This window comes from Coffea arabica, chromosome 7c (genome assembly GCF_036785885.1).
Source record: "Coffea arabica cultivar ET-39 chromosome 7c, Coffea Arabica ET-39 HiFi, whole genome shotgun sequence".
NCBI classification, from domain to species: domain Eukaryota; kingdom Viridiplantae; phylum Streptophyta; class Magnoliopsida; order Gentianales; family Rubiaceae; genus Coffea; species Coffea arabica.
Genome location: NC_092322.1, coordinates 8,791,733 through 8,810,037, shown reverse-complemented (window position 1 = coordinate 8,810,037; position 18,305 = coordinate 8,791,733). Strand labels below are relative to the sequence as shown.

At 37.8% G+C, this 18,305-nt stretch overlaps 3 protein-coding genes and 1 non-coding gene across 4 annotated transcripts; 1 reads left to right on the top strand and 3 right to left on the bottom strand.

The window, feature by feature from the left end:
* Nucleotides 1-371: 371 nt before the first annotated feature.
* On the bottom strand, nucleotides 372-522 carry LOC113700258 (U4 spliceosomal RNA). The gene has a single exon (XR_003450601.1). It is a non-coding gene; the product is annotated as a U4 spliceosomal RNA (small nuclear RNA).
* Nucleotides 523-1,576: 1,054 nt separating this feature from the next.
* Nucleotides 1,577-4,070, top strand: LOC113699131 (UPF0548 protein At2g17695-like). The gene is made up of 5 exons (XM_027219255.2): nucleotides 1,577-1,865; nucleotides 2,201-2,267; nucleotides 2,382-2,558; nucleotides 2,686-2,884; nucleotides 3,819-4,070. The coding sequence occupies exons 2-5, from the start codon at nucleotides 2,209-2,211 to the stop codon at nucleotides 3,999-4,001; spliced, it is 618 nt and encodes a 205-aa protein (XP_027075056.1). The 5' UTR covers nucleotides 1,577-1,865; nucleotides 2,201-2,208; the 3' UTR covers nucleotides 4,002-4,070.
* A 526-nt stretch (nucleotides 4,071-4,596) lies between these two features.
* LOC113699130 (probable L-type lectin-domain containing receptor kinase S.5) lies at nucleotides 4,597-8,878 on the bottom strand. Its single transcript, XM_027219253.2, has 2 exons — nucleotides 7,332-8,878; nucleotides 4,597-5,781 (listed from the first exon to the last, which is right to left on the bottom strand). The coding sequence occupies exons 1-2, from the start codon at nucleotides 8,584-8,586 to the stop codon at nucleotides 4,952-4,954; spliced, it is 2,085 nt and encodes a 694-aa protein (XP_027075054.1). The 5' UTR covers nucleotides 8,587-8,878; the 3' UTR covers nucleotides 4,597-4,951.
* A 6,586-nt stretch (nucleotides 8,879-15,464) lies between these two features.
* On the bottom strand, nucleotides 15,465-17,675 carry LOC113698555 (acyl transferase 4). Its single transcript, XM_027218420.2, has 2 exons — nucleotides 17,181-17,675; nucleotides 15,465-16,695 (listed from the first exon to the last, which is right to left on the bottom strand). Exons 1-2 carry the CDS (start codon nucleotides 17,625-17,627, stop codon nucleotides 15,817-15,819), a joined length of 1,326 nt encoding a protein of 441 aa, XP_027074221.1. The 5' UTR covers nucleotides 17,628-17,675; the 3' UTR covers nucleotides 15,465-15,816.
* Between the last annotated feature and the right edge of the window lie 630 nt (nucleotides 17,676-18,305).

The following is an 18,305-nucleotide window of genomic DNA, read 5'->3' as shown; positions in this document are numbered from 1 at the left end:
TTCCAATCAACTAGACAAGACCCTGCAACAACCCGTTGCAATATATTTGCACTTTCCACCTCTGACTCTCCATGCCTGAGAATGTTTTGGCTTCAACAAATTTTAGCAAAATTGACTTTTTGTGACCAAATACTAAATAAGAGGTGATTTACTCCGTCTAACTGTGCATGACAATTTCAACCCTTTCTTCCACCTAAACCCTAAGATGCAGCAGCATCATCTGTTCGACCTGGTGTTTCCCCACTGCCAAATTTACCCCATCCTCCCATGCTTATAAAATTAAGACAGACGATCGTATCAAATTAGGACAGACAATCATCAATCATGTCATGTTATACAATACATACAAATGTTTTAAACTAGGATTGTAGGGCTTTACCCCGAAGGGAGCCCTTCCAGAAATTCTCGATGGCCCAGGCCAAACCCAGGCCAAAGAGGGGGTTTGGAAATAGTTTTCAACCAGCAATAGACGCGCCTCGGTTAGAACCTCACTAGCTGCGTCATTGCCCCAAGCGCAAAGATGCGGGATACGGAGTCCCCAGGCCGCCTTTTATAGCACGCTGCTCTCTTGGTCCACCTCGAGCAAGTCGATGTGGGATGTAAGACAAATAGGCGGTCTATTGATGTAATCGAGGCAAGACACATCAATCAATCCCTCTCGAGACTTCTAAACCAGCATCCAAGCAAGGACTACCTCTTCTGGCAAAAAGAGCGATGGATATTAACCGGAAATGAATGGGTCTTGTTTGGCAGGTAAGTTTTTTGTCAAGTTTGTCTGCACAGTAATTTTAAAAAATTTTTCAAAATTTTTAAATTATAACACTTCAAGATATTTATAAATTTACACACTTTAAAAAATTTTTAAAAAATTTCTACAGTAAGCTACAGTCAAGTTTTAGACAAACACTCACTTGCCAAACATGGCCGATATTGGGATTGGGTGTGTTTAGATTGTACTTTTTCAAAAAAAAAAAAAAAATACTATGTGTTTTTCATGGATACAATTTTCAATCACTTTTTTATCTCACATATATCAAATCGTTACAATAATTTTTTTTACAAAAAAATCTAAAAAATGCAATCCAAACAAAGTTAGACTACTTCTCAAAAATTCTGAGATTTAAGGAGTTTAAGAAGTATTTGAGATTTTTTTTTAAGAATATTAATTTCATTTCTCGACATTAGCACTTAGATTTGTCATTTTCCAACACTAAATTAGCACTAGCTGTTTCTGAACCTTGAAATGTAGAGGGGTTCTATAAAAACAAAGATTAGAACAAAATGTTAAAAGAACGCTAAGCTACTAGTTATTATTTAAAAAAAAAAAAACTTGCAATTAAGCCACCACTCAAATTTCCCTTTGCTAAAATCTCATTTGAGCTAGGGTCGAATAAAAGACAAGCCAGACTTAAAAATTTGTTAAAGAGTATAAGCAGCTATTAGGCTTTGATGACACCGTCCGCCACTTTTAAGGCAAGACTCCCCGAGAAAATAAGAAGAAAAAGGAGAAAAAAACCTACTAATCAAATGAATTCACTTCTAGAACACATTCTTTTCAGTCCAATATTTGGCCCAGATATTTGGACTTTGAAGTGAAAAATTTTGCTCCTCGGCCCAGCTCTATTTGGACCAATCGCCATCAAAATAACACTTGGCGGCTCGCCAGCGGCGCGTCTTAACGGCTGCTGACCGGTCTTCTTCCTTTCCCGCCGCCCGTCCTTCATTTCCCACCTCGGATCCAAATTTCAAGAAAAAAGCCCTCAATTTGATTTCCAGTTTAAGGTCAGTTCGGCGTTCTCCTAATTCCTACGTTGGATCTGGGATTTCATCTGGGTCGCAGCTTCACTTGTTCAATTAAAGAATTTGTAAGTAGATTATTTTCTCTCGTCTGAAGTTTGCTGCTTCCCTCCAGTTAATTTAACTGGTATTTTAGCTGGAATTGATGCTGAAATAACACATTTTAGCTAAAATTACCACTTTTTAGTTAATTAAAGTGTTAAATTCTCTCTCTCTCTCTCTCTCTCTCTCTCTCTCTCGTACTCTTTCTTGTGTTAAAGTGAATTGTCTGAAAATCCAGTTCTGCATTCTGTTGAATTAATTTCGAATAGAAGCTGCTATATATGCCTAAATAACCCGTTTTCTTGTTTAACATGGTTGATTTTCTGGTTTACGTAATTGTATATACTTTGTTGGTTTATAGGAAAAGAGATGATTTTCTTGAGCTGGGCTCGCCCATCTCCTGAAGATCAGAAAGCATGCATAAACAAGTACCATACTGCCTCTCGAACTTCAAATATATAAACAATCCCCTCCCCCCAACCTTTTTTTGGTTGTTGTTTTGTTCTTAATGGAGCGGATATGCATTTGACTGTACTTGTTAGGTCTGGTACCTTTAATTATGAGGCTAAATACAGAGGAAAAACTGCAGAGCCTGCATCCTCAGTTCAGCGAGACAGTGAACTTAGGAAAAATGGTTTTTCAGTTAATCATGCGCGCACTTTAGTTGGTTCAGGTTTTGATGCATTTGAGAAGGGTATAGTCGCTCTTCAGAGTTGGAGGTCCGTCCTTTCGTAAATATATCTACCATCTACTCACAAAGCACACCTACTACTATACAAGTACAATATACATGAAGATAGCTTAGTAACACGATGGAACCAATTCACATTGTAAGAAAATTTGCAGGCACTTTGGACTAGATTGGGCATTTGTTGATAGCAAGACACTGATTCAAAGAGGCTCGAGGTTCTGTGTTTGTGAGAAGGAATTCTTCCCTTGGCTTATGATGCCTTTGCAAGTGGTGTATGTTAACGACAACAGAAATTCTAAAAATGCTGTGGCCTCCTTTGGTTTTGGAAGTGGTACTCTTAAAGGACATTTGCTGGTTAGTCCTTTCCTAGTTGTGTGATTAGTTTTAACGATACAGACTGTTGTGTGAATTATAGCCATATATTGCATTTGCTGCTATGTCATGGAGAATAAGTGATTAATTGTGGATTGGTTTACCCTCTTTACCTGGAAAGCTGATTGATATGCCAATGTAATGGTGATGCAAGAGAGTAATTGAAGGCATTGGCTTCTTGTCTGCTACGACACCATAACCTGCTGAGGCTTATAGGCATTCTTCTTGTTTGTATGATAATTGGGAGAATAAAAAATTTGGGAGATTCAACTTGAGAGAACCACTATTCAAACATGGTTCAGAAAAAAAAAATCTGTATTTGATATGGATGACAGAATTTGATTTGGGTAAGGGAAGGATTCCTGAATGTCTGGCAATACTGAATCTTTGGGTAGGGGAAGAATTCCTTGACAGTAAATCTCTGCAGGGACAGTCTTATTTGCCAATGCACTAGTGTATTCTGTTTATTCCTGTTTACTAGTAATTATTTAGCTGTTGTATGTTTGAAGATGTGGTTGTGCATTGAGAAAAGATCATAAACTTAACAAGCACATCATCAGTTGCTGTATACTTTTATGATTAGGCTGCTGTATCTATGTCCTTTTTCAAAAGCTAATTCAGCAAGCTTTGCTTAAAGTTTCTTCAGAGTTGCTATGTTAATCGTTTGACTAACCTTGGACTGGACACAACCAACATATAAAGACGCTGGGTTCTTAAAGTTCAAAGACACTGAACGGATGCATCTAATTTAAACGTCAAATCCATTTCTACCTATTTACTGTACTCAAACTAAGTAAATCAGAAGTTCAAGGTGCATGAAGCTGCGTGCCTACATCACTTTGTTATGCTATTGCATTTTCTGTGTAGCTTGTTTCTTAAACTCACAATTAATACTTTTAAATTGGTTTTTAAATAGGCTGGGGAAGAACGCTTCTCCATCACGCTGGATGAAGACAATCAAGTTTGGTATGAAATACTTTCCTTTTCAAGACCTGCACATTTTCTATCTCTGATCGGCTACCCTTATGTTCTGCTTAGGCAGAGATTTTTTGCTTACCAATCTAGTATAGCAGTTCAAAAGCATTTATCTTGTAAGTAGTTTGTTGAGTCTGCACCATATATCTACTTAACAACAGTTCAGTTTTTCAGCATGTAAACATTTCGATCATATGCTTTTTCTCGTAAAAGGTTCAAGACCTTTGTATTTTCAAGGAACTTACAGAAGTGAGATGGCCAGAGAGAAAGGTAAACCTGAAGAAAAAGAAAGAAAGAAAGAAAGAAAGGTTAGTAGCCCACGAGTCAGATGAAAAGCCATCTAAAAGCTAAAAGAATTCACGGGAGGTGGTCTCTTATTCCCAACTAAACCTGGGTCCCCTGGGAAGATTGGCTGTAGGGTCCTGCCTTTTTTCAAACGAAACAAACAGACTGATTCCCGCAAGGACTTTCTGGCAATTCCTCAATGTCGCGTGAAAGCTAGAAAGTTTGATCTCTTCTTTGGTAGCATATTCTACGGCAAATTTGATTTATGGTGCACCTTGTACGGGACGGTAACATGCTTACATATTGCCGATCAACCTTTTGAAATCAAATTGTTAGTAAATTTATGTTCCCTCAAATTGCTAGTAATAGGGTCATGTGATATTAAAGTTGTTGATTGATTACACCGAATGAAGACTATTAAATGTGGTACAAAATACTCCCAACAATTTAAAAGATGAATTGCTGATCCAGGCTAGTATACAAGCTGATAGATGAAACTTGAAAGCATTTACAACTATTTAAGTACAAGTTTCGCTGAGCATGGAACTAATGTACGGTACAAACTCCTCCTCAACTTCTCACTTTAGTAAAACAAATAGAAGAAAAAAAGAGGGAAAAGATGATAATGGTTGGAAATCTTTAGATCTCCTCTCCAAACGGGGGGAGAAAGATATAGGATGGCTCAAAACAAATTGGAAAAAAAAATAATAATAAGCACAGAAGAAGAAGGCACGGTCCTCCATTGGCAGTCGTTTTTTACAAGAAAGGAAAAAAAAAAAAAAAAAGAAACTACACCATGGAGTGGTCGCTGTATCCTGCGTAGCTCTCCCTGCTGAGGTACTGCTGACTCCATTCTGAGTTGAAGTGGGAATTTGTAATGGACGTCGTAGTGCCCGTTGTTGTCCTAGAATCTATATCAACCGGGACCATTGCAGGCCAAACAAATGCTGGCTTGAAAGGTGGCACATTCGGTGGTGGCACCGATCCTGATATAATCTGTAGTATGGCTTGTGTTTTAGGCCTCTCACTGGCTATAGGATGTGAACAAGCCAGCCCCAGTAGCAAGAGTCTCTCAGCTTCTTCGGCAACATAGTCTTCCCCTAGCTTCTCATCAACAGCTCGGAGCAGGAGGCCATCGCGATGCAAGAACCATACCCACTCTGCCAAACCATTGCAACCAGCAATCTTGGTTCCCGGGCGCTGCCCGCACACTACTTCCAACAAGACTGCCCCGAATGCATAAACGTCCGATTGTTGTGTTGCCGTCCCAGTGTGGAAACACTCAGGCGCAATATATCCAATCGTGCCCGGAATGCCCTCAGCCTCGTGATAAGACGTCTTTTCATTTTCAAGGACTCGCGCCAATCCAAAGTCTCCTAGTCGAGCGTTGAAGTTGAAGTCGAGCATAATGTTGCTGGCTTTGAGATCACGATGCACCACCCTTTGCTCATATTCATTATGAAGATAGTGCAGAGCTGAGGCCGCACCAGACACGATCTTGTAGCGAAGGTTCCAGCTCAATGTGGGTTTGTCCTGCCCAACAAAGAGATGCTGGTCCAAGCTGCCTTTGGGCATGTACTCGTATACGAGTAGCAGCTTCCCATTCTTGTGACACCATCCTGCAATGCAACCGGAGTAAATATATGTAAATATCTCCTGTTTGTGGTTTTGTTCTTGATAATCTACACGTATGAAGATAATCCCATTTACTTGTTTGTCCTCGAAAGAATTTTTGACAATTTTCTCAAAGATAAACTAAAAAAGAAATCAAATAGCCATCTGTCCTATGTTTCTTTGGTTTAAGACTTGCGTCCGTTTTTTGGGGGTGTTGGCTTCGAGCGACATCACAGAAAGGATACCCCTGTTAAAAAAAAAAAAAAAAAAATTTGCAGGCCATACTCAATGCTGCTGCTGTCATCTGTATGTTGTTTATGTGCAAGGAGGCACCATGAACTTAACCAAGCTTAATGCTGAAGTTTAACGTCATTTCCGGGATCTAAATTTTGTCTTCTCCAAAAAAAAAAAAAGAGGAAAATAACGCCACTAGACGTTCACTTATTTTCCATGATGTATTTAGCACGACAGCAGCTGTGACGCAAGCTGCTTAGCATTCCTTCGCTAATCGTTGTCAAGAAATTACTCAATTCATCACGCGGGTCCAGTAGACTTTGTTGGTCGACTGGCGGCCATGCCTATGTGATTAAGATGTTTTTTCTTTTGTCTATTTTCTTTTTTGGGTCTTTTGGTTCTTTTATACAAAATCGAAGGAGATATTTAGGACACAGCATCAAGGGATGACCCCGGATAATAATCAAAGGAAAATGGATAGGAAGAATGGCCTACAACTACAAGATTGAGACTCTCGTTGTCGTAGATAATTAATGATCTGAACGTGCCATTTTAGACGCAGTAGGGGTCCAAATGTTTGGTTATTGATGGATAGAATCAGCCAAAAAGATAAAATGGAAAGGATACTAAGTAGAAGGGCAAATCTTGGGTACAGGGCTAAATTCAATACTAACAATTCCAAAAATGAAAACCACTTCAAAATCCCCCACCCCTCTCTATTTCTAATCAGTTTACATCTGCATGCAAATCCTTGCAGACATTCTTGAAATCACCCAAAAGAAGAGCTTATGGGAAGTTTCGCTAATCCCTTTCCTTTGAAAAGTTTTTTTTTTTTTTTTTTCTTCTCTATCACTTGAGAGTTGTATTCCATCCATTGTGATGTAGTCCAAGTTATTGGTCTTGACGACAAATTAATTGACTAATTTGTACCATGAACTCATCAGATTGAGACTGATGATAAATTAGATTAGTGAACAAACTTCATCAACCACAACTCTCAGACACTTATCTAATTAAAGCAGTTCACTAAACTTGTTCTGTACAGTAATCAGCAGTATAAGAAATCAAAAAGCATGGAATAGTTTTAATCCCATTGAAGTTGACAATCAGCAGTCGGGAACAATTATTATACATCTACATCGAAGCGATCAAGTATCTATTAGCATCCATGAAAAAAGTAATGCATCAATGGAAGGATGAAACATGAGTAAGATTCTCAAAAGCCGCTTAAATCAATCAGTGTTGTCATGAGGCCAATAGACAAAGATGCAAGTTAAATGCAATATTGATGCATAATTAAGCAAAGGTGCGAAAGACATACCTAGCAATTTAACAAGATGCTTATGCCGAAGACGATTAATTATAGTAAGCTCAGCAAGAAAATCATCTTGACCCTTGATGTTATCCCTCAAAAACCACTTAACAGCAATTTCCAAATTTTCACTGGTCAAGAATCCTTTGTACACAACACCGTAACCCCCTTGTCCAAGCTTGTGTTTCTCATCAAAACTATTGGTAGCCTTCTTCAATTCTTTAAACTCATACTCCTTCGGACTTCCAGGCAGGCTCTTGAGCGCTCCAAGAATGTTTGATTTCGATCGTTCGACTCGCCTTTTATGGAAATAGTATCCCAACCAAGCTGCCCCCACCAGCAGCAGCACCAGCCCTGGTACTCCCGCCCCAAGAACAATCCTCAGCCATTGGTTTTCTTCATGATAGTACTCAATTGTTAAATTCCAACGCAGTACACAGTTGAGCTCAGCAGTGTTCCCAGTAGAAGCAGAGAACCCGAAATAGGAATCCTGATTCAGAACGCCCCTCAAGTCAAGATGCGATCTTATTATAGGTGAGCTCGGGTGAGGAGGGGTCGACCCATTTTGTTTTTCTTGTTCTGCAATGTAGACTTCAATGATCTTCTTGACCCCATCATATTCTACCCATACGTTATGGAAGCTTGCGTTAGGAGCAGGCGGAACAAGAGTTATGCCATGGGGCGTCAAGGATGCAGATATATTAGATCGGACACCATTAATATCGAGGCCTACATGATTGTTATCAGGATCAAAGTCTTGCTTGAATGTATCGAGCTCGACCGCAACTATTTTGTTGCTGGAGTTTCCATCAGTTGTAGCATTTGTCAAGCCAAGAAACTGGCCAAAACTGTTGGGTGGAGGCAAATCCAGGCCGGGAGCAATCAAGAATGTGAGGCCTTCACCTGACGAATTATTAGCCGGATACAGGTTGACAAGAAATGAGGAGTTGAAAGAGGCAACCCTGGTTTCATTGGATGGGATGTCATCACCATCATTCCACAGCTTAAAGGACTGTTTCAGGAGGATTCTTCCTGATTTATTTGCTTTGCTGAAGTCATCTGATAGGCTATCAGGGGTTACCTGAAGGGCTCCATTGCTGATCATTGCTGGCGCTTCAACCATGAAGTACTCACTGTCAGTCTGATTAAAGGTGTTCCCATACTGTTTACTAAAAGTTTTGAGTTTATCAGCTTCAGAAATGGCCAGCAGACAGCAAAGAAAGATGAATACTTTGCTGATTCTTGCTGTCAGAAACAATCCCATCTGACTAATGAGCTATCCAACCAGAGATGGGATGGAGGAGGAAGATGGCTGGAGGTGGCTATGGTTAGGAAAAATGAAGAAGGAATCAATAATGCGTGTTTGTGTGTGTTTGGGGCCGGGGGGGGGGGGGGGGTCTCCTTTTTTCTTTTTCCTATTTTTCTTGAAGAAGCAGCCGAGGATGGGCTAAAGGCTTCTCCTGGGGTGAATAGAATATAGAATTAGTTGAAGAGGCAGAGAGAGATGATGAGTAAAATATATATGGTCGGATTGAGAAGTTTGAATGAGCTTTGGGTTTGGTCGCACGCTCTATAGAGAAACTTATTAAGAGAGCGCATTGCTTGGAAACTGCGCTGTTGGCAGACTTTGATTTGATTAGTCGTTGTAGTATTGCTTGAAATCTTTTTTTTTTTTTTTTTTTCTCTTCCGGTGGGAATGGAATACGAGTCCAGGGAAGGTCTCCTCTCTCTCTTGGTTTCTCAAAAGAAGAAATCACATGCCAAGTTGCCACTGTACAGGTCATCCTAAATAAAATATTTCCTGACAATTTTTGTCTCTCTGACTTTGATTTTATTGTTGCTATTTTTCTTTTTTTTTAAAATTATTTTTGCTTGAGGATATACTAGAATTAAAGTCTTGCGTGCTCCTTCATCCGGGGAAAAAATAAATAAATTTTGTCTTGCATGCTCCTATCTGCTAATACTTTGTATTATATACTGTCAATTTCCATCTCTAGGAGCTAGAAGTTGTTGAACATGTATCTCAATTGGAAATCATTCAATATAGGAGTGTTTACCAAAAACGCCATTCCTTGCCCCAAAAACGAAGAAATGCCATCCTACATTATTGATTTGGTCTCAACAAAGACGGGACTTGGGAGCCTTGTTGCTTGTTTGAATAGGATGTTATTTGAATTTTTTTTTGAAATAATATTTTTTTATGGTGTAATTTACGTGAGATAAAATATGATTCGAAAATTTTTAAAAAAAATATATTTATTTTCAATCAAATGTTTTGGCAGATGATGATAGTATCCAAACAGTCACATGATTGCAAGGTGGTTGCAAGAGTTAATGCGTCTCATTTTGTAGTTTACACGAATCAAGCATTCAAGTACTTAAACTAATCTAATAGTGCATCCAAATATCTAATATCAATTTGTTTGTAGGATTTACATATAGACCTCTATTCTATACACATGCTTTGGTTCTCTATCTGTGTTAAGGAACAAATATATCTTATATATATATATTTTTTTTCCATGTTTATGTGCAGCACGTGTCGTATATCTGAATAAATTCTGAATTTTCCGTCTACTTAATAATAATTTGTATGGGAAAGCCATTTTTCTTCAAAAAATTTTACATTTTTTATGAACATATTTTTTAATTATATATCTGACATACATCAAATATTTACAATACATTTTTTAAAAAAAATTTCAGAAAGTAACAACGCGAACGGACCCTAAATTTCCGGAGTAACCTCAAATAGCTTCTTTTTTTTTTTGACCGGAGTAACCTCAAATAACTTGGTCAATGTTGACTAATCAATATGTATATCATTATACGTGCTTTCGTGCCTAATTCCTGAGTTTAGAAGAGAACTGTTATAAAGTTCAAAGAATTTCGATATCCCGCGCCGCGTAGGCCCAATCAACTTATTGTGTCTGCATATATACCTCAACTTGCCATTACAGGTTTTTTTTTAGAGTTAAAGAACAAAAAGTAAAACATCTTCGTAGACTTGTTCTTTTTTAAATTTAGATTTCATAACGGGGAACTAAATGAATTGGCGGTATAATACATTTGCGAACCCCCTGCAGCTTGTGGTCAACCATGATAAAAAGTCTTTGCAGAGTATTGACAATGAAAATATTTTGGTGATGACTGATGATACGAGAGTATTGTATTCGCATCGCATGAAATTAATTAATTAACTAACATATCCGGAGGGCTTAATTAGTCTGGTAATTAATTGGGATAAAAGTCAACGTAAAACATTATTAGAAATTAATTAAAGTCTCGTCACTCTATAACACCTAGCTTCTGATGTATGGTAAAAACTTTATGTGGCTAATAATTGATCAACTTGAAATTTCTACCGCGTATCTCTTGCCATGAAATTTTTTCCTTGTTTAAGAAGAAACACGCGCACGTAATTTTTACGTTTTTTGTCGACACATTTTTCAGTTATCTGTTTATGTCAAATACTACATCAGAAATCTTTACAATTTATTTTTTCAAAAAATAGCAATCCAAACGTGGGACGTTTGTTGAAGATTCGAAGGAGAAATCACTTTTCTTGTGGAGTGGTTAGGGCTTCAATAATTCTCCATTTGATAATGAAAGTCCTTCTTATAAAGTCCGATCCATTGCACGAACATCATTGTGCCAGCGAGCGTTCACACGTATTTTTTTTATAAAAAAAAATTCTTTAGTGGATGAGACATAATATAATCTCAATCAGTACTAAAGATCCTTGATGTGCATGAATGATTAATCATGTACTAGCTTATAGTTTGTTTAGATATAGGGAGTGCATGAGCCTTATATTGTGAGAGAACAAGGCAAATGAGCAAAATCATTTATTGTACAGGAATAAAAAGGAAAAAGAAATTATTATTGGGCTTTTAATAAATTAATTCTCTCTATATATATATATATATATAGAAAAGCGTGGAAATGCATGGCATGCTGTCATATCATTCTGTTAATGGATGAAGATATACGTAAACCCTTTGCATTGCTTCAGGGAGGAAAGTGGTGTGGGACCGACGTCAAAGCCCACTTGTAAAGCACAAAATTATGCATGTTCTCTCCAACAAAAAGGGCACCCATGCGTGCGATGGCAAGAAATGTTTTTCTACATTAATTAGTAAGAGGTTTGGGTTGTTTCTTCATGTTTTTAAGAAATTAATTTCAAACACATATTTTAACTATTCTTCTATGTCACATTTACATTTGTAGAAATGAGTGCAGTAATAATTTTCTAAACACGCTAAAAAAAAAAAAAATCTAAGCTAAGCGAAGCTAGTGTGTTTGGATAGAGAGTATTATTTGAAATAATTGCTGTAATATTTTTTTGTATGATTATGATGTATGTAAAATAAAATATTAATAAAAAAATATTAAAAGATAAATTGAGAAATGTGTTTATGATACAAACGAAATATTATTATTATTTAACAAAATTTAGCTATCCATATTGTAGTTTGGAAGTTGATATGGTAATACGACTGGGTAATGGCTGTTTTAGGTGGACGTGACTTTGAATAAAACGCAGTTTTCAATCTATAATTTTCATGCATTTCGTACTTATCCATATAAGCTTCTCCCTGGTTGGAAAAGGAAAAATAAATAAATATGCATCCCATATTGTTTGCGGGAGACAGGACGAACGTTCCTGGTGGCCCGCAGCATCCCCACATGAACTTTTACACTTTTTTTTTTATATCTGTAATAAAATGTTGTTTGGATGAATTGGGCCCGGTGGTCACCAATGCAAGACAGGACATGATTTCGAGATCATATGTCATCTATAGATATTTTTATAAATTGTCTGCTAACATAATTCTAACATTTTAACGACAAGATTTAAACACATAATTTTTTGTGAGAAAAAATAACTCGTGTTTGTCAACTGAGCCAATTTATGTTTTTCTTTTTTTCCACTAGCGACAACTTCTAGCCTAGCATAGTCTACTCCTACTCCTAAGGGGGGGACTTATTTTTTTAAGGGAAGCGACTCTAGGGAGTGGGCCAATTGAGTCAGGGGAACCTGGCGGGGATTTAACCATCATCTGACCAGACGGGTGCACCACCACTCACCCGCATGGATTTAGAACACTCCTCATATTGAGTCACATTGATGGGAGGCAAGGTTTGAACCCTTGACCTTCCACCCCACTATATACAGTGGTAGCCAATTTATGTTGACACATCAATTTTTACAACGATACTTACTTAGGAAAGAAATCAGATTAAAGCTCCAGAATGAAGATTTGTCACAGTGGGGGGTACATGATACTACACCACCATTAACAAAAAAGGAAAAGTGGAACTGCAGAAGATGCTAGGACAAAACGTGCATCACATGTTCCAGCTTGCAGGAATCAAGAAATACAAGCTGGGTTGTATGATTGGTATATATACATACGTATATTGGACTGAGGAGAAGTCCGAATAATTTTCTGGTTTTTCATTAAGCTGATTTTTACGATAATTCTCATCCCAGGTATGAATAATTGGAACCGTTCAGGTATGAATTATTGGAACTTGGAAGTCAGCAGTCTCTTATAATTGCGGAACGATACACACACATATCTACATATATATATATATATATATATATATATATATATATATATAAAGAAAGAGGAAGAAAGAATGAGAAGCTGTTAAAGTGTCATACGTCGCATGTATTCGGGAAATTTCCCACCCTATTACCAAAGTCAAATACAGAGGACAGCTGAAGTTCATCTCGACAACGATTAAGGTTAATCCAACCATTCCACTTACAAATCTACCCTAAATTGTTCTCCTAATCAAAAGCTAGGCATCTGAAGAAATCCTTGTCCTCTTGCCAATAAGCCTATCTACCATTCGTTAAGATGCAGTTTAGTCCTCAAATAGAGCACATGGCTCGGACGACTTTTTAAGTTAGTCGCCCTTACTAAACTGCAAAGCATGGGGTGGATTAATTGATAGATTCCTTTGTTGATCTAAAGATTATTGTGGTTCCCCAAACAATTCATTCAGGTAAGGAGGAGAAAGCAGCACTCCATCATTCTGACTTGATAAAATTACACAGTGGTTCCCCAACTATTTAAAATTTTAATTACTCTCTGCCACTAATTACATGAGTGGTCTAGAGGAACTTACGGGCGAAGAGCCCTGACAAATGGCGATTCAGACGAGTTTTGTCGTATACAAACTTTCAAAAGATAACGGAGACCAAAAAAAAAAAAAAAAATCTAATAATGAGATTGGAGCAAAGGAAGAATTTTGGGTCCTTTCCATGACACAAAACTAATAATGACTAAGTAAATGATGGGGACGGTTGTCACCGTTAGCTGTTTTAGATAAGCCTCCAAATTACCAGCATGACAAAAATTCGAAATATAAAGACATGGGAAATGTGAGGACACTTTTTTCTCCCACGCTTTTGCTCGGCCAAATTTCATTGGCCTGCGGAGTCCCTCTTCCGAAACATGAACGGCTCATCAGTTAACTTTAAAGAGTCTGTTTGGATTGTAAGTTATTTGAGATTATTTGGGATATTTTTATTGTAACACTTTTTGTGATATGATGTATGTGAGATAAAAAGATATTGGAAAGATAAAAAGATGTATTGAAAATTGTAAAGATGATGTAAGCAAATAAAATTGGAGAAATATGAAGCAATCCAAACAAACCTTCAGACACATCAACAATACATTCATGATTTAATGTCAGAGGCAGCCTCTAAATTCAAACTATCTGCAGTTTCTACTCTCTATAAATGAAAGGGATTGCATTCATTTTTTCAAATGTACTTGTAATCATGAAAATTTGGTAACACATAAAATCCATAAATTTTGACTCGACCCAGATCGTTCATTTCTTTGTTGACTGAGGATGTTCCATAATCGACCAAAAGATGTAGGCCAAATTCGAGAAGAAGAAGAGTTGTTATCATCGAGTGCTTATCGCAAGCAAAAGCAGGCCGGCGTTGGTCATACCTAACCGGAATCACCTGGTTATGGCAGTTTCTTGAAGCTAAGAGCTGGTTTTGAGGGTCATTTCTTGGCCAAAAAAAAAAAAAAAGGAAATATATATTTCTGTAATACATATCCAGATCAACTTTTTTCTTCCCCCAAAAATTTTTCTAAAAAAAAAATTGATTTCAAATTTTTTTTATTCACTCTTGACTTATATTTAAGGCCCTTTTAGTTTAAAAAGTATGATTCTACTAAGGCTAGGATTGATGATTGACGTGTATTTGAGTACAGATTACTCTCCCCAAAAGTTGGTTTTAAATTTCCCACCAAATTGTCAATGATGAATTTTCTTTTTCTTTTTTTTCCCCTATAAACAGAATTACGAAAAAAGGATCCATATCTTCATCATGTGCGTTACAAGATGATGGTCAAATTTTTTTTTATTTTCGATAAAACATAATCAGAAAATGGCACCTCAGACCTCTTGATTTATTCATTTTTTATTACCGATGTTACTCGGTCGGCTTTACTTTTCACTTAAAGGTGGAAAAGCCAACAAAGATGAGATCATTTGCTTTTTGTCTACGATTCTAGCGGCAAGTGGCAACTGAAAAAAGGTCATCTGCAATCAATAAAAGTAAGGGAAAAGACAATTCTCTTCTTCCAAGTCGTTTCCTGCATTTAATCAGTATAACATTATTATTATTATTAACATTTGTGGTCAACGTTTTCCAGCTTCGCTTCCATGGTTCTAGAAGGATTTAACGAAAGTTCCTTCGAAATGAATACCATCGGTATGCCGGGGCTGGCTGATTCGATGAGGGGGAAGAGAGTGGGTTGGGAGTTTATGCTTGACATCATCATGGCTGTTAGAGGAAACAACATAGGAGTATGCTTTGTGAGTGTTTAATTATAACTAGTTAACAAAACCGTTTGGATTGCATTTTCTTCAACTCTTTCTACAGAGTTTCTGTAGAAATAATGGTAGTATTTTGTTTAAAATATAATGCGTATAAAGTAAAAAGCTAATTGAAAAATGCGTCGAGAGTAAAGTATTTCCTAAAAACTATACTCTCCACATTTTTCCACAAACATTTGCAATTCCAAACAAGGCATGGCAAAAAAAAAAAAAGGACTTGCATCTTTGTCTTGCTAAAAGGGGCTAGTTTGGTCCGTTGCATTCACCACTTGACTCATTCAATGTACCGGCCGAAAGGCCATCCTTTTTACAGGCGTTCTCTTCACATGATTATGGACCAATAATTTCCAATAAAACATTCACCAACCTTTTTATATATTAGGTAAAACGAATACCCCATCATTTAACCAATTGAAGAGCAACACAAAAAGGTTGTCCATCTGAATTTCCTTTCCACAAATGGAGTGAAATTATTTCTTGATTATGGGCCCATGCCCTAGAAACCAACCGACTTTTTTCACCCAAACCCAAAGTCGAAGAGTTATGGTCACTCTTTTTAATCCCGTGCGGTACGTTTATAATCATTTTGAGCATTTTGATTAATCTTCATTAGTCAGTCATCCAGGCCCGTGGACCAGCTAGCCAGGGGCTGGAGATGGGCCTTCTGGACGCACCACGTCATAAGCCGGATGCCTGGTCCCTTGGAAGAAGGTAAGGAACCCACAATGCCAACAGGAATGACGCCGGAGCCCTGTATCGGAACAACCTGGACAGGGGGGCCCCATCCATAGTCAACTTCGTTAAAACCAAGCCGGCCCCACTCCGAAAGGAACAATGTTGTATAGAGAGGAGGGGGTAAAAAGGGGTCCACATCCTGGACCCCACCGTTCATCCACTTGGCAAATTCGCTTGCTAGACCGGCCTTGGCCTCTTGAATATTTTTCACCACACGCACCATGGATGCCCGTTTGAGCATTCCGCACGAGGCTGTAACGGTAACTGGGAAAAAACAGTTACCGTAGAAGCCTCGGGGAAGGGGTTGGCTCAAGTGGTGACGACAATTTGCAAAAAAGACGAGCTTCAATTCGTCATTCTCCTTCAAGCTGTCGCTAATGGCGCGCGTTCGATGCCTCCAAAAATTGGCTGCTACTATGTCGAAGGCGGAGCATTTTTGGCCGTCTGTTTGATTTTGGAATTTTTGTTTTTGCCTGTTGACTTCATCCGAGGGCATGTCCAAGGTAACATGTTCCAATTGGTATGGAGGAATAGGTGGGGGAAGGGGTGGCAGGATGCTGCGGAATGATCTGAGATGAGTTTCAAGTGATGGAGATTGGATCAAATCCCTGTTCCATGATGGTGCGATGCTGGGCTTCTCAGCTCCTCTGGCCATCTCACCGACTGCTTTCACGAATTGTGCAGCTCCCAGCCCATCACAAATTGCGTGGCAGAATGTCAGGCCCATCACGAACCCGTTGCATGAAAATTGTGTTATCTGGAAATCGTAGCAGTAAAAAAAAAATAATAATAAAATCCAAAAAGTATTTCAGTAGAAAAAAGAAAATATTTTCAAATTGGTTCCTCAATCATATTTCTCTACTTAATTGAAAGCTTTTTTAAACTTTTAAAATCATTGACATGACACCTTAATGTGTAGAGTAAGATTTCAGGTAAAAAAAAAATTTCTTTTCTTTTTTTTTGAGGTTTTACAAATGGGCTGGGTGAAAGGGGAAGGATTCCAACTTAAAAGTCGAATTGAGAATCTCATGCTCGGTTGGTTGATTTTCCCGCTACTACTTGAGCTGGATTTGAAGCAATTCGCCAAAATGATAACTGAATCGTCAAGAATTTACAACAAAGCGTGAATATGACGACGTAAATTGACGAATTTAGTCAAAATTCCGAAGTGACTTAACCTGATGAATTTCATTTGGATCCCTAATTAATCTCTTGATTAAACTTCATTTGCAATTAAATTACCTGCACTAGGACGAGTGGATGTAGACCATCAGCTGGAGGAGGAGGAGGTGGTAGAAGTCGATCAATTGTATCAATGGAAATGGACATCACATGTTCAAAATAATCCAATTCTGCAAGGCTACAATCAGCATTAGCCTCCACCAACCAAATCCCTTCTCCAGAACACTCAATCTGAAGCCTTGGGTGGTCGGTCGAACCTAATTTCAGCCTTCCAGCCAAAGGATAATAAGGGACCAATGCCTTGGCAAAAGCCTGTCGAATGACTTGAGCTGGACTGGCTGCTGCTGCTGTAGCTGCACTTCCATGGCTGAATACATGCAGGGTTCGAGCATTACAACGTAGGACTGGCTGTCTATCAATAACTGAGAGATCAAGAACTTCAGCAGATGGCGTTGGCTGTGAAGGCGGAACCAGCCCATGACCTGATCTTGTCACATTAAAATCCATATATACAGGGCAAAATTTAGTATCTTTATTTTCTTATATTATCACCACCCCAACGGATACAGGTTTTTATACAGGGAACTCAACACCATATATATATAGGAGGAAGGTTGCAGGGATTTTGAAAGGATCGTGGCATTGAATTTGTTGCCCTGCGTGGCTTAGAAGTATGTATTCGGTTGGTAGGTACTGAGGTGAAAATACTTTTATAAAACTTTGGCGCGTATTACATCTTTGTCATGTGGTCGATGTATTGTAGACTATTAAAAAATCATTTTTCGATGATTGCTTTCACTCTTTCCTTGACTGGTAGTATTTACTTTAAGCCTTAACTATTAAAAAGTTTTCCCTTTAAGATACATATGATGGTGTTGTTAATTTCTTTGTTAGAAGAATCCCCCCCTCCCCCTCTTTTTTTTTTTTAAGTTCACCTACAAAAAAAAAAAAAAAAAGTGACTGGAATTCACAACATGAAAGTCTAAAATACTTGAATATATTAGTAATAATTCAAAAACAAAATTCAAAAACATGAAAGTTTAATTCGAATAATAAGACAAGATATAGCGCGCTTTGAGATACAAAGAGGTAATATTTCAAAATTTATTTAAAGTTTTTGCAAGAAATGAAAGTATTATTTTCTTTACTGTAATATGTATTGAGTTAATTTAAGGAGTTCTGTAA

Coding starts and splice junctions, on each gene's coding strand:
- LOC113699131 (XM_027219255.2), top strand. CDS start 2,209: ATGATTTTCTTGAGCTGGGCTCGCCCATCTCCTGAAGATCAGAAAGCA. Junction 2,268..2,381: donor CAGAAAGCATGCATAAACAA/GTACCATACTGC, acceptor TGTACTTGTTAG/GTCTGGTACCTTTAATTATG. Junction 2,559..2,685: donor GTCGCTCTTCAGAGTTGGAG/GTCCGTCCTTTC, acceptor GAAAATTTGCAG/GCACTTTGGACTAGATTGGG.
- LOC113699130 (XM_027219253.2), bottom strand. CDS start 8,586: ATGGGATTGTTTCTGACAGCAAGAATCAGCAAAGTATTCATCTTTCTT. Junction 5,782..7,331: donor GCATCTTGTTAAATTGCTAG/GTATGTCTTTCG, acceptor GTTGCATTGCAG/GATGGTGTCACAAGAATGGG.
- LOC113698555 (XM_027218420.2), bottom strand. CDS start 17,627: ATGGATTTTAATGTGACAAGATCAGGTCATGGGCTGGTTCCGCCTTCA. Junction 16,696..17,180: donor ATCCACTCGTCCTAGTGCAG/GTAATTTAATTG, acceptor TACGATTTCCAG/ATAACACAATTTTCATGCAA.